General features: G+C 40.2%; 1 protein-coding gene across 14 annotated transcripts in view; it reads right to left on the bottom strand.

The window, feature by feature from the left end:
• DOCK9 (dedicator of cytokinesis 9) overlaps positions 1–15,193 on the bottom strand; it is a 215,175-nt gene that overhangs the window by 117,134 nt on the left and 82,848 nt on the right. For all 14 annotated transcript variants that reach the window (XR_014298048.1, XM_082675480.1, XM_082675487.1 and 11 more), the window contains exons 4-9: positions 13,344–13,426; positions 11,585–11,654; positions 9,489–9,584; positions 8,352–8,486; positions 2,827–3,001; positions 1,824–1,891 (exon numbers count right to left, since the gene is read on the bottom strand). Coding sequence is in view for 13 of the 14 variants with exons in the window: in XM_082675480.1 (XP_082531606.1) it covers positions 1,824–1,891; positions 2,827–3,001; positions 8,352–8,486; positions 9,489–9,584; positions 11,585–11,654; positions 13,344–13,426 (627 nt within the window). In the remaining variant the exon portion in view is untranslated. The remainder of the gene's footprint in view (positions 1–1,823; positions 1,892–2,826; positions 3,002–8,351; positions 8,487–9,488; positions 9,585–11,584; positions 11,655–13,343; positions 13,427–15,193) is intronic.

Here is a 15,193-nt window from a genome sequence, read left to right as displayed (position 1 = left end):
CAGCTAACTTGGTCATTACCCACCAGTTTGAAAAACATCTTCAAATATGTTTTATAAATATGTATATATATATATATTTTTTTTTAAAGAATAAATATATGTGATATATATCTCCTTAGGTCTTAGGATCAAGGAATTCTGAAGGCCAGGTAGTAGTAGGCAGTGAGAGAAGAAAGGAAGGCACAACTCCTGTTTGTCTTCACAAGAAAAAAAACATTTCTAATTAATCAACATTAAGCTCAAATAATATGACTCTTCTCCTAGGTATCCACTGTGTTCACCCAGTAAGTGTAGAAAGTTAACTTTTAAAATTCTAGATTGCACTACATATATTATCTGTTTCAACAGAGATTTTGCTTTGAGAAATCATGAACCCCAAAACATAACAAAAAAGCGAATCTCAATGCAAAATATGACACACAGAAGTTCATAACATGAAAGCACAAACACACAAGCTAAACCCTTCCCAGCCTAGAAGGAGGTTACAATGGTAGCACTAAAATTAGCTTTAATAGGCAGGTGCTAAAAAGATACTGTGGTAACAGTCAAGTGCTAAAGAAAAACAATGCTCTGAAGTCCTAGCCAGGGAGGGAGATTTTATATTTTAGAACAGCTATGTTGTCTTAAAGTAAAGGTCAATGTTGAATGCTAGTCTATTTATAATGGTATATAGATAAACCATGTTTTCTATTACAGTGTTTAAGATACGGGTGTGTAGCGTCTCTATTTCACTGTATTCACACACACACACACAAAAGAATAGAAAGGCAATAACAGAGTAAGAATATAAAGGGCCAAAGAAGACAAGGATATTTCTCTCATTTAAAAAGAATTATTCAGAGATGCACACAAGGAGGCAAGTACAAGGATATTCATTGTGGCACTGTTTGTAATAGAAAAAATTGGAAATAATAGAACTGCTAAAATAAAATGCTTACACAATGCAATAAAGGGTATGAATTAGATCTATATACCAACTTGGATGGATCTCAAAAACAAGGCTAATTTAAAAATAAAAACAAGTACAGAATAATATGTTAGCATTTATATAATATGTTAAACGTACAAAACACAGCCACATATTATTACGATAGATATATTGGTAAAGATATGAAAATCAAATGGAAGTATTTCCAGAAAACTGGTTGTGGTTCCAGGTTGTGGGGGAAGAAGGGAATGGAATACAGATGATGTTTAAAAAAGAATTTCAAGTATAACTGATATTTTTATTTCTTTAAAAAATGTTGAAGCTGAAAAGACAACACAGTAACAGGTGTTGAATCTGGGTGGTGGGAATATGGTTGTTTTGATCTTCGTGCTTTTCAGTAACTTTTTGAGTTTCTCAAGATTATAAAAAACAGGTATAACTTTTTTTTTTTTTTTCATTCAGACTGACCCGGGAAAAATTCATATAACTCAGGCAACCCTCTTTGGTTCAGTAACAAGATTATTACTTATCCATCCTTTTTGGAATTGTCTCTATTAACTTGAATAGGGGAAGCGTATGTGTGAACATATTAAGTAACATGTTACTATGGAAACATTTACCTGTGCACCTTGGTTATTTCTTCAATACTTCTAATGTGGCATTAAATATTATGTGGGGAAAAAAAAGAATAACAAAAAGAGAATACTTTGTAAGGCACTTTCTGGAAAACAGACTCAAATCCGACTTAAGAAGTCAGCCATGTGTTTCACCTCACCAAATGCTGAAGTCAAAAAATAGCAGTAACTACACCATGATTTTAATAATTTACTCTAATGTATTTGTTAATCCTTTCAATATCATTCTATGAAGAGCAGAAGATTTAAGATGATGTTACCTTGGCAAGTTCAGGCAGGTAGCTATCTAAACCGGAAACGGAACCTTCTATTTTGCTTTGTTCATCATCTAAAACAGCAAAACAGATTACCTAAGTCACTCACAGTTGAAAGCATTTTATTTAAAACAAGAGGAGGAAGGCCGTTTCTCTTATGTGCCCTTTCACACAGTGGTTTGCAACTCTGGATACCAAACAGAAACACCTCAGAGCTTTTAAAAAATGCTGATGCCAGGCCCAGTGGTGAGAGCTGAACATTTGATGGCTGGAGCAGCACGGACAGTGTCTAACCAGAACTGTCAAGGGCTATGGACAGCAGCACACATGGCCACACCCACCAGGCACCAGCCCAGGCCAACTAAACCAGAATCTCTGGTGGGACAAAGGAAAGAGTACTTGTTAAAAGTCTCCAGGGACTTCTAAGGCACAGCCAGAGTTGGGAATCACCTGTCCAAGGGCCTGAAATAAAACACGAATTGTCAAGAACATAGCCAGATTTTCCCAACCAATTTAATCTGTGGCTTCTGCCCATCCTAACTTTGACTTGAAAATTCCAAAGGATATGATTAATGATAACAATAAAAACTATAATTAGTATTTGAAGTGCCGACTCTATGCCAGGTACTTGAGATACATTATCTTGTTTAATCTTCCCATTGACCAGCAAGTTCTGTTTTGATTCCCATTTTACAAGAGAGTAATCCAAGGCTCTGAAAACATAAGTGGCTCGCCCAAGGTCTCACGGCTGAAAAATGGTATTGCTGGGACTTGAACTCAGGTATTCCTTTCTGCCTCCAAAGCTGTGATTCTTCTCATTATACAAATGATGTCAGGGTAGGACATTCTACTGGGACAAAATCTTTGCTGACAGGTTATCTCTAAGGAGCTCACGTCTGTCCCACCTCCATGTACCTCTGCAGTAATCTAGCTACTTCCTGTGCCCTCTGGCAAAACAGAAGACACCCGCAGAGTGTGCATGCACCTGGGGAAAGCTATACCTGCCTACCTTCATGAGAGTCTCCGTTTCGCTTTTCTTGCATTGCAGCTTCAAAGTTGAGCTGGAGAATCTTGTTCAGAGTTGTGATCCACTCTTCCATTTCCACTTCACTGTCTGCTGCCAAAAGGTAACTACTTTTGTCCTGCATCTTGAGCTCAAAAGCAAAACGCCTGACTTTGTTGTTCTGAAACAGAAAAAGGGTAAAGAGACACATTTCAGAAGAACTGGAACAGCCTTAAAAATTCTTCTCTTTATTATCTGCTGATGGGTACTATCTCATCGGCATTTCGGACCAAGTTATTTAAAAAGGCAAGCCCCTTCCCAATAAACCCCCATCTGTATCCACCTTCCCTGAATTATTTTCTTCATGGCTTTATTTCCCCATCTGACACATTACACATTTTACATATTTATTTGTTGTCTGTCCCATCCAATGAAATGGAAGCTCTTCAGAGCAGAGATTTCTTTTGTTCAGTGCTACATCCCTATTTCTAGAACACTGCTTGGCAAATAATAGGCTCCTGAAAAATATCTGAATGAATGAAATTTCATTGAAAATTTTCAGTTCCTCTAGCTCCTATCATTTTTAATGAAGTAGTATGTGGTATCACATTTTAAAAGCAAACCATTATCTACCAATATGTCTGATTTCCTTACCTGGAACTTTCTCATCATTTATGAGGCCCAAAAGGTATTTAGACACCATGTCTACCTTCCTCCAGCTTCCCTCGTGCCTCCAGCTTTTATGCCTGTGAAAGGGTATCTTACTCAAAGTATAAAAACCGCAGTCCATGTGCATTAAATGACGAAGGATGAATGTGCACGAGGCCAGGGTTTCTCCACTTTGGCACTATTGACGCTTGGGGCCAGTAACTGTTATGGGGACCGTCCTGTGCACTGTAGCCTGTTTAGAAGCAGCCTGGCCTTACTCCTTGGATGCCAGTAGCATAGCCCCCCAGTTGTGAAGATCAAAACATGTCTTCAGATATTATCAAACATCCCCTGGTGGGTAAAATCGCCCTGGTGACTGCACTAGATAGAGGTTCAGCTCCGAGGAACATGACACAAGACTCCTGGTACTTACAGGCTGAGGGACGTGACATCACAAATTCCCACCAATGTGCGGCGTCCGAGCAGAGCCTTCGCCCACTAAAATTCTAGCTGGTTAGCCGCAGTCCCTGAGGGGGCTCTCAGTGAATGTCTCGGGGACAGGGTGGCCCTCCCAAAGTCGCCTCTGTGACCTCTGCAGCTGGTTCTCAGGAGAGAACTGCTCCCAGCAGAGCATGCAGACCACTGTGCACAACGCCTCACACCTCACTTCACAGAAAGAGTCAGAGAAGGGGTCAAAGGCCAGATATGAAAGGAGTTCTCTCCCCGGCACTCCTCACCTACTCATTACTATGAAAATAAGTTAAAAGTAGGGTGAGCATTAGGCCTTGATTCTGAATTATTCCTCTTTCTGAGCCTCAGTTTCCTTATCTGCAAAATAAGTGTAATCAACTTCAAGGTTCTAAAATACTTTTAGGGCTCAAGATTCGTAACTGGATTCTTTTCAGGTCTAGTTTTAAATTTTAGCATAGGCATTTCTTTGAACTCATAGCATTTAATCAGCTCATATTTTTACAATGTCCAAAAGCAATATTAAAAAAAAAAAACCTGAAATACTTAAGCCTCAACTTTTGGAGGTGAGCTTACAAACAGATGTGGAGATAAAAACAAATTATTTAAACATATTGAAGCCTTAGACACAATTCGTTAAATGTAAAACACCATCAGCCACACCTGCAAAAAGAATATGAAGGAAGGGATGGCCACTGAAGCCAGAACTTTAGATTCCGAAATGTATTCCAGAGACTGAGTGATTGGGGACTCCGTACTGTAAATCACCTATACTCTGCTGAAGACAGGCAACAAAACTCTTATAAAACAAAAGTAATTACTGCTACTTTCCAAATGAGTTGCCAAATATATTTAGTTTTGCTTTAAACATTTTTTTAAAGTCAATGCCAGAAAACTCAACTAAAATGTAACTGAAAAGGTCTCTCAGCTTAAGAATCCAAATGGAACTCCTACTTGGCAATCCCACCCAAGAAGTTACTTCACGGTCATTGACAATTCGCTCTGGTACTCCTTCCTTTATGCTGTGAATAAACATACTTTGATATAATTTGGTTTCTACAGTGGCAGCTTTCAGCTGAGTTTGGGTTACAAGCTGAGAGTGCCATGTGCCAATTAGCTGTTGATGCAAAAATAATTCTCAATGAATATTAAGTGGTGCTATCACCTTGATCTAGGGTTTGGTCCTGCACTAGAGGACCAAAAACAATGTTTTTTTTTGGGGGGGGGGTTGTTTGTTTTTAAATTAGTCACCAGTAACTAAAAATACCAAGATTTAACTAAAATTTTGTATTTCTGGTTTTCCTGAACCAGATGAGCTGGCAACCTTGAGCTGGCAGTGCCACCCAGCACATCAGCTGCCCCTTTAAACGGGACCACTTGTGCTCCAGTTTGTCACAGTCCCCAGCATTTCCTATCACTTTACACCCAGGCCTCTTCTTTCACTTAATTTATCTGCTTGGCCCCTGTAGCCAGCTGAGTTTGGACCCCCAACTTCCATGCTGACCACGATGAAGCAACAAGGTCTGGACTTATTCTCCCAACATAACTACTAGAAATAACTGGGCAAAATAGATGAAACAACTGTTTTTAGGTATTTTGCAACCATCAGGGCAGCCCTGTGATCCCTGATAGAAAGGAAATAGATGAGGTGAGCCCTACCATCACCTCATCACTTCCTGCCTGGAGGCCATATCTGGACCCAGGAAGGTGAGCCTGAACAGAGTCCAACAGTCTTGCTAACTGAGGAGGCTGCCCAGAGTTCAGAAGACCCAGGCGGCTAGAACATGCAGGACAGAGTCTCCAGAACAAGAACAGACTTCTCAGCACAAATAGATAATAGAGATCTAAACTCAGTAAAAACTCATTCATTACATGTTTATTTTCTCCTTATGTCATGCCTTAACAAAAAAGCTTACCAAAAAAATCAAAATCAAGACACAATAACCTAAATTTCAGGTCACCATAGATAAGAGATAAGGAGAAGACTGTGAAGAATAGGGAATAACATAAGACTCCAAAACAACACAAGCATCTAGAAGACAATGGAACGCCTTCAAATTCTAAGGTAAATTTCATCTAACTCTCAAAAAATTAAGATCTTACACATGATTTCCAGGAAGCTCCTGGAGGATGTGTTCCTCCAAAACAAGAAAGGAAAACGAGAAAGAAGACGACATGGGATCCTGGAAACAAGGAATCTGACACAGCCAGGACAGCAAAGGGAATTTCCAGGATGGTGACTGTGCAGAGGCTGAGGAAGCAGTCGGTCCAGCTTAGAGCATGAAGGAGGGCTGCAGGAGCTAAAATCCTCTCTAGCATCACATAATGTCCACAACTGATGAATGAAGAGCAGCGAACACTCCTTACCTAACAATATGGAGGCAAATCCCAAGAAAAAAAAAACAGTGGAAAAAGTTGAAAATGGCCATTTCAGGGAGTGGGGAGTAGGTGAAGTGAGGTGATGCTGGCAGGACTGTGCCTTTAGTGCTACCTCTCTGTACTGTTTGACATTTAAACCAGATGAATGTATTATTTGGATGAAAATGCAATTTAATTTTAAGTAAACATGTGAACGCATAAGCAAGTATACCTGAGGGTCAAACCAGAGCTGTGTCTCTAACCTTAGTCACACTGGCCCCACAAAACCTTTCTTAGAGAACCGAGCTTTGGGCTAATGTCATCAGCGAACACTGAGTCATCTTAAGGAAGAATTCTCTGATAACGGTGACTGCGTCTATTGTGAGGAGCCGTCAAGAAGACTGTTCGTTCATCACACAGCGCCCTCTGTATGAGGGCCCCCAAGAGAAACGCCTGAATGGGCTTCATTCTGAGATTACTCGGGCAGCTTCTGACTAATTGGACTGTTTGTATCTACAGACACTGTGCAACTGAACGGGTCTCCAAGCTAGAAAGCGTAGAGCCTGGTTTGTCACCCACCATAGCGGGTGTTAGTGAGGTCTTTAAAATACATGCTTTTTCCTTAACTTAATCCCACTTCATCTCTTCCCTACCCTGACTCCTTTCACACCACTTTATATTTATATTAGCCTGTGTTTTATGTATCCTTGTAAACTGCTGCCTTAGATATTCCTGGAAAACTGGAGGGATGAGTGGATGGACGGACGAACAGACAGATTGGGGAAACTGCCAACCTGCTTTCAAAGGCAATTCTACAAAGGCATGGAAGGAGGCACACCAAACTGCTAATGGTAGCTCTTTGAGAAAGGGAGATATGGGGGTCAACAGGGACTTCTGCACTACCTGTACTGTCTAACATTTCATAATACAAATACATTCATGTATCATGTATAATTAAAGTAACTTTTAAGACTAACTCTACAACTGTAACAGCACTATGATAACAAACCCTAACCCCAACCCTAATATTGGCTGAATGCTTACCATGTGCCAGCACCGCTCTAAGCTCTTTACATGTATTGATTAATCCCTTCCATAACCATATTCAGTATTATCATTATCCCTATTTAACAAATGAGGAACCTGAGGCACAGAGAAGTTGAAAAATATCTCCAAGGTTATAGAGCTGTAAGGGGTAGAGCAGGGATCTGAACTCACTCTGAATCTGAAACCCAGTCTCTTGGCCAATATACCACTGTGCCATTGATACTATCATGATAAAAGTCATCCCAGAGATGCTAAGAACTGTTCTGAATATTTCCAAGTTAACTCATCCAATCCTCTTACCCTATTAAGGAAATATTATCATTATCTGAATTTTGCATGTGAAGAAACTTCAGTTAATAGCCAGTCCAAGGTCACACAGTTAAAAAGTAGCTGAGGATTTCCCTGGTAGATCAGTGGTTAAGAATCCGCCTGCCAATGCAGGGGACACAGGTTCGAGTCTTGGTCTGGGAAGGTCCCACATACCGCAGAGCAACGAAGCCCGTGCACCACAACTACTGAGCCTGCGCTCTAGAGCCCACGAGCCACAACTACTGAGCCTGCGTGCCACAACTACTGAAGCCTGCGTGCCTAGAGCCTGTGCTCCACAACAAGAGAAGCCACTGCAATGAGAAGCCCGCGTACCACAACAAAGAGTAGCCCCCGCTCACCGCAACTAGAGAAAGCCTGCGTGCAGCAATGAAGACCCCACGCAGCCGAAAATAAACAAACAAATAAATAAATTTAAATTTAAAAAGTAGCTGAGCCAGGTTTTAAACATAAAAACTCATATGCAGAGCACTCGGGCCTCCTACGACATAATTCGGCATGTGTGTTGTACCCACTATCTTCTAAAATGATGAAAAACAAGCCTTTAACTCATTTTTAAGTCTGCTATTACACTTCTACCACGAATATTGCCATTTTTTGAAGTGTTTGCTTAAATCTGCTAATTCATAGATGGTACTTTTACAAATGAGAAAACTCAACGATAAAACTCGCTTCATATTTACCTGAACCACACCCATACAGGAATCCAGAAATATTGATCCTTTTGGTTCCTTGGAGATCTTTTCATCTTTATAAAAATTCAAATTGTAGGACCCATCACCAAGTTGAATCAAGTGGAAAAATCGTCTTTTAAACGACTGAGAGAAAAATACACACATAATTATGGTTTCAAGATGAAAACAGCCACAATCTCTCTCAATAACTCACAAGTACACCCTATGAAAAAACCATTTCAGTTCTCTCCAAAACAAATCTAATTCTGGCCAGCGCCCCAGGTAACTGGGTGAGTTAAGACTCTCCAACACATCTAATAATTTTACTGAATTTAAATTCTGTGGAGTTGGTTCACTAAGCATTCCTGGGTCATTTTTCTCACCCACAGAATCAGAGATTTTTACATAACCACCCAGAAGCGGTGCAGGGAATTCTAATTTGGGATGGAGCTCAGTCTAATTTGGGATGGAGCTCAGAAGGATGGAAACTTTCTCAAATCCCCAGGGTGTCTTGCTCACACAGAGTAGGAACTGTTCTCTGCCTCACGGAACTGGACGATTTTCCAGCCTCAGGATTACAACAATCAGCATTTCCCCTGATTTAACTTTTATCCCCTGCTCATCCTACCTCACTTCCATTGTTTCTCTTTATTATTAATTCTGGCCTTTCATTGGTCCTACTTCTCTCCTGAATAGTTTTTACACTAGTTTTACTTTTCTCTTGACAACCCCCTTCCAATTTAACCATTTTCCCTTTAGTCCTTGATTTTTGCTTTTCTTGACTTTACTGCAGGAAGACCTCCATGAAAGTGCTTAGGTGTAGCCCCTCGGTGATGTTCTACGAGGTACCAAGTATCCCTTTTGTAGTCAATACGGAGAAGAAAGGCTGTAAGGCGACTGCACCTTCACACCAGCCTTACGATGATCTCATTACGCTGGTGGTTGGAGGGTGACAAGGGGAGCGGGTGGAAATGGGGCTGTACCAGTGGGGGTCGATCACCGATCACCAGGGAGGCATCTCACTCACCAGACAATGTCACTTTTGTCAGAAAAAACAGCATGCCCATTCATCTTGAGCATCATTTCCAAGACCCACAGGAAAAAAAGGGCTTAGTAAGGGGAAAGCAGGGTGATGGGCCTCCTTACCCTCATGGTCACGCTTATTGCACTGTTCATGTTGCCTTTGTACAGCCAACCGTGCTTGGTGATCCCACCCTTCTGAGAGCCGAGGGAAGCAGCATCCTAGGAGACAAGGGCAACGTCGCAATCAATCTCCCGATATTACTGATGGGAAATCCGTTCAATTCATACCAGGTTGCCCCTCGCCCCTTTACTGGAGTAACTGTCTGGCACTAACACCTACTGTGTCCACTTATCAATAAAAGAGGTGGAACAAGCCTAGTCCATTAAAAAGCAAATGCTAGTCCATTAAAAAGCAAAGCTTGTTCTAGTCCAAGTTTTTTTTTCCCCCCCAAGTATTTTAAGTGTTTAATGAGCCACAGAAAGTACATACCATACTTAACCACTCAAGTTGTAAGGTCTCGCCCGGTTTGATGAAAAATGTTTTCACATTACACTCCCATATAGTTGGAGGACAAAAGCAAATTCCTGGAAAACTTCCCAGATGCTTAGTTCAGGGAAAGGTGAATAAGAAAGGAAGGAAATATGAGGCAGGCAATAAAGAAAGCAGAGATAAAATGCTGGGGCAACAGAAATGAAGGAAAGAGAGAGGCAAGACCACAACAGGGAGAGAGGAAAGGAGGAGAGAGAAAAGTGAAGGGCGACAGCTAGAAAAGTAAAGAAACATGTTTCCTCGAGTTCTGACCCGAACACTGAGATCTGGGTTTAAGGGCATGGGGCTGCCAGCTGCTGCTATAAATAAGTCAGGCTTATATTTGCACATATAATAAGCAGACAGACAGATGAAATATACACACACACAAATACACAATGTGGCAAACCTTCCACCACATCCTGACCCCCACCCTTTCCTTACTCTCTAAGACCTCTGCCTTGTGACTCTGCCCCCTAAGACTGTGTCCAATACACACTTGAGTAGGAGCCTTAGGAAGAGAGGACTACACTGTCAGGTCACCCAGCTCACACCTCCTGAGGACTAGTCTAATTATGATGTTTATTTTTGTAATCAAGTAGACAACTGCAGAAAGACCTGTCTTATGCTTTGTCTGAGACCACCTCAATTTTTTTTTTTTTTTTTGCGGTACGCGGGCCTCTCACTGCTGTGGCCTCTCCCGTTGCGGAGCACAGGCTCTGGACACACAGCCTCAGCGGCCACGGCTCACGGGCCCAGCCGCTCCGTGGCATGTGGGATCTTCCTGGACCGGGGCACGAACCCGTGTCCCCTGCATCGGCAGGCGGACTCTCAACCACTGCGCCACCAGGGAAGCCCACCTCAATTTTAATATTGGTGGTTTTACTGTTGTTATTATTAGTGATAATAGAAGTAACTTACCTGTCTAGGATTTTACAGTTTGGTGTGCGCTCTTATGTGCATTATTTCAATCGGTCCTCCTCTTACTATTAATCAGCACCAAGTTTTTAATATCTTATTTTTCATTTTGAATGACCACTCACTCTTCCCAGAATATTTTTAAAGTTGTTTCTAAAATAATTTGCTACCATGGACATTGTTAACACTCACAATTAGGCATCTAATACTGAGTAGGGAAGAGTAAGTAATGCAGAGATGGGCAGCACTAACTTTTTATTAGGTTTTCCTTGCTCAGTGGACACGGTCACCTTAATGCCTGGCTCTCTTTATACACTTCTCTGGCCATAACCGTTCCCCCAATAGTAGGGGGAGTGGGCTTGTTAAATTCAGAGGTTCTGGGTACTATCTACTTTACTCAGAGCCCTCACTGAAGAAACAGCCATTTAAAATCTACTGGCTGCCAGTTTGTTTCAAATAGCCTGCTGAAAAACAACCTCAACTTAGGATCTAAGTAATCTTGATCTTTTAACAATGTAGCCAAATCTTGTCCAGGACTTTGAAAATGATCTCAGAACAAATAAACAAGGACCAGAGGAACAGGCAATGCTAAGCAGTCAAGTTGAAACAGAGACCTTATTTCAATCAATCAAACAATACATTTTAAAAAAATTCCTCCCCGGTTTCAAGGAACATTCCAATTCCTGTTTTGGCTAAATGTTGGTAATTTTCCAATGAATCTTCTAAATCTGTGAACTAAATGAATCCTTCGATCCGCCAGCAAGCATCCTACCTCATCTTTGTCCACCTCCTCATCAACTTCATAGACATGAACTGGAAGTTTATCCAACTTGGCCACTTTGCTTTAAAAAGAAGAAAGAATCTTGTTTTATAATTACCTAATCTATGAAGAGATGCTGCATTTCTTCCCCCATCAAAGGAACCAGCATTTAACAAATCCAAAGCTGGCCCACTTGGCTAAAGAATAAAAACAACAGATGAAGTTGCTTTTCAAAGTGGGTGATGCAAGAGTTAGAGAGCTCCCAAAAGCCAGGCAGACAAGACGGCATGGCTTGTTGGGAGTTACGTAGATTAAAAATGGGAAAGTGTATTAATAAATAAACACATGGTAGAATAACTTTTAATACGAAGTTTAAATGAGGTCACTCCATCTGAAGTGATTGGAAACGACAGTCTTAATGATGATGGTATTAACAACAAAAACAGGACAATAACGATATCAGTCATTAAACGGTTATTATGTGCTAGGCACTGTGCTATACTTCACATGTGTTACTCCGTTAGTCCTTTAGATGGTGGGGACTGGTGCTAAGACCACTTAACAGATGAGGACACTAAGGCTTACAGAGGGCAGAGTAAGTAGATGATGCAGGCCGACTACAGAGTCTATGTTCTTAATCACTGTTACAACCTTCGTCTACTTCTCATCACACAACTGAAATTCTTATTAACGCCAAGAGGTAAAATCCACCAGCAGTAAAAGTATATCGTATAAAATACACCGAATCCCCGGTCGGTTCTCTTTCAGTCGTGAGAAGAGCATGAACAAACGTATCAGTGAAGATAGCTTTACCGACCAAACAGGAAGAATTAAGTCCCCAGATAAGTACTGGGTACACACAGAAGTAAGGAGCGTACCCATCTGGACAATGCTGGAAGGGAGTGTTCTCAGCAGAGGTTTAAAAAGAGGCAATTGGGAAGTTGGCTGGACGCTCTTAAGGAGTGGCTGAACCACACAAACAGAAAAAACAAACAGCTAGGTCCACCGAGAATAGTATAAACAGTTCAAACTCATAGATGGAACAAACCCTAAGAAAAATTTATTAACAGGGTCTTAATTAAAATTTTCATTGGCAACGGTTACTTTTGAAACACAATCCATCATTATGTGCTTTCAATTTTCATAATAAACTAAAATCTGCCAACTGTGTTATTTCAGGATGTACCATTTTATAACAGATACCCTCTCAAGGCAAGACCTATCTATACCTGGTTTACTTTAACTACTGCTCATCAATCTAAACACACTTGCTTTTGGTATATTTTAGAATGAGTTAATACTTTAAAGGACGTAAAGAAATTTGAGAAAATGCTTGTTCTTTGATGTACATTTTTTAAATATAAAATTTGTTCAATATAAAATGCTTTTCATGTCTCTTCAAAATATTATTTTTAAGATAAAACACACCTCAGCATATTTCAATGCACTTACATTTTGTTTTCTGTTTCTCACTGAAAAAAATCTCACCTGTTTTTGTTTCATCAGTGGTACCCTGAGCAGAATCACTGAACATAATTAAACCATCCATGTGTTTCTTACCACCTACCAATTCCCAGAGTACCAGGTTTGAGTACTATTAACAAATACCCTGTAAACAATAGCTAACCCATATACACACAAACCATCTAGAAATATTTTCTCTAATCACTCTGATTGCATGTGAAGTTACACATCTCCCTAGGCATTTCAAGTACAAAGAACTTTCCCTGTGTGTATAACCCCATCTTGTGTGGTCTGATCATTTACTCACTTTGGAAGCTGTCGAAACTCTCCTGAGTAATCTTCATATTTGTAGTTCACAAGATGCCAGTCAGAGTTATAGGTTTTGATGCACTATTTGGGGAGGGGGGGAGAGCATAAAAAAAAAAAAGCATAAGAGAAAAAGAAAAAAGACATGTGATGACTTTTGGAAAACATTTGGGAAAGTTTATGAATGCACACCCACACCAATATCAAAAAAATTCTTTCCCCTCAACCCTCTCATGCCTGAAATGCCACCATTAGAGGTTCCTATGAAGCTTAAGAACCACTGAAACGTTACACTTGGGAGAGGGGTCACTTAGGTCATCGTCATTCATGATCAGAGGATAAGCAGATGTTACAAGGAGACAAACCTCACCTCCTCTTGCTGCATTTACATAACAATGTGCTGTTTCTGACTTAAAACCACTTGGCTCCTAAGAAGTCATGTGGGCTTCTAGAAGAACATGAAAGTAAATGGAAAGTGTGAACCTAAAGATACTTCCATAGTATTTACTAATATTAAAACTTGCTCATTAGTCAATATTACATACATTTGCCCTCAGATTTTCATTTTATTTATAAGAGACAGTGTGAGGTAATTAGGAAGAAAGATTTAGATTCCAATTCACAGTGGCACCATGATCTCTTCACGTGTACATGTGTGCGTGCATGTGTACAAATGTACAAAGTATGGAGCAGTCCATTGCCCAGATTCCACAGTGACACCAACCTACACGGACTGCATTAAACTACCTCGCTATCTGACAAGCTCGACCAACCAGCACGGTGTCTTTCATTCATCTGTCCAGGAGGATCCACTGAGTAGTGTGTAGAGTCTTAAGATTATAAGGTCTCCTCCACCAGATCTTCAAATATGAATGAGTCAAAATCAACAGGTGAAGCATTTGATTTATTTTCCATCAGCGAACTTGCTTTTCTGTATGGACAGCTCTAGACTACACATATATAGATGTCAGTGTGGCAAAAAATGAATGAATAAAGTGAAAACATAGGTAGTTAAATGTATTAGTCGTACCTAGTTGACTTGACTCTGGCTGAAACATCATGAACAAAGTCTCTATTCTGTTTACTTCACTTTGTTGTTTATACTGTGAACCTTTTTATCCATTTCATACTTCATGCCCGAAGGCTTTCTGAAGCAAAACCCCAAGGTCATGAAAGTAACTACAGCTAATGCCTCTTGTGCCAGGCTCTACACTAAGCACTCTATTGGCAAGGTTGTGAACGGAAGGTAGAATAAGTTTTTTATATTATCATTCTGAGGTGGAATAAAGAGCAGAGAAGGGTTAAAAACAAAGTCAGATGTGGGAGCTGAACAACTTTTCAATTTCTTTGCTAAGTAGTTACAAATGTTTTTAAATACCATTTTATTCTTATAATTGCTTTTTTTTTTTTTAATTTCAAAGCATTTTCACATTTAGAACATCAGACATCCACACTCAAAATCACATTCCAAAACCAGTATGACTTCAGAATTATCTGTAGGTTTGGGTTTTCCCATCCTACCCCTGGGTCCATTAGCATAGCTAAGTCAGGTCAGACTATGTATGACACAGCCTTGTGGACATGCTCTATTATCTTTGTTCTGGTTTTTCACCAAGCCCTTCAACTTCAGCTTTCATACCACCAAAGTCTCTTGTAGGATATTAAACCTATTCCGAAGTATAAAATGTACCTGCCCAATTAAAAATAAATAAATAAGTATACACTTGTACATAATCAGTGCATTTATGAACAGAACACCTGAGTGCCCAGATTTTTAATATCTTACGGAAAATGGGTAAGAAAGATAATTAGAATGTTTAAATATTTTAAACTATAAGGAACTGCAAAAAA

The sequence above is a fragment of the Grampus griseus genome (assembly GCF_964374135.1).
Source record: "Grampus griseus genome assembly, chromosome: 18".
Taxonomy (NCBI): Eukaryota; Metazoa; Chordata; class Mammalia; order Artiodactyla; family Delphinidae; genus Grampus; species Grampus griseus.
Note: the sequence above shows the minus strand (reverse complement) of the source record. Positions and strands in the feature narration are given on the sequence as shown.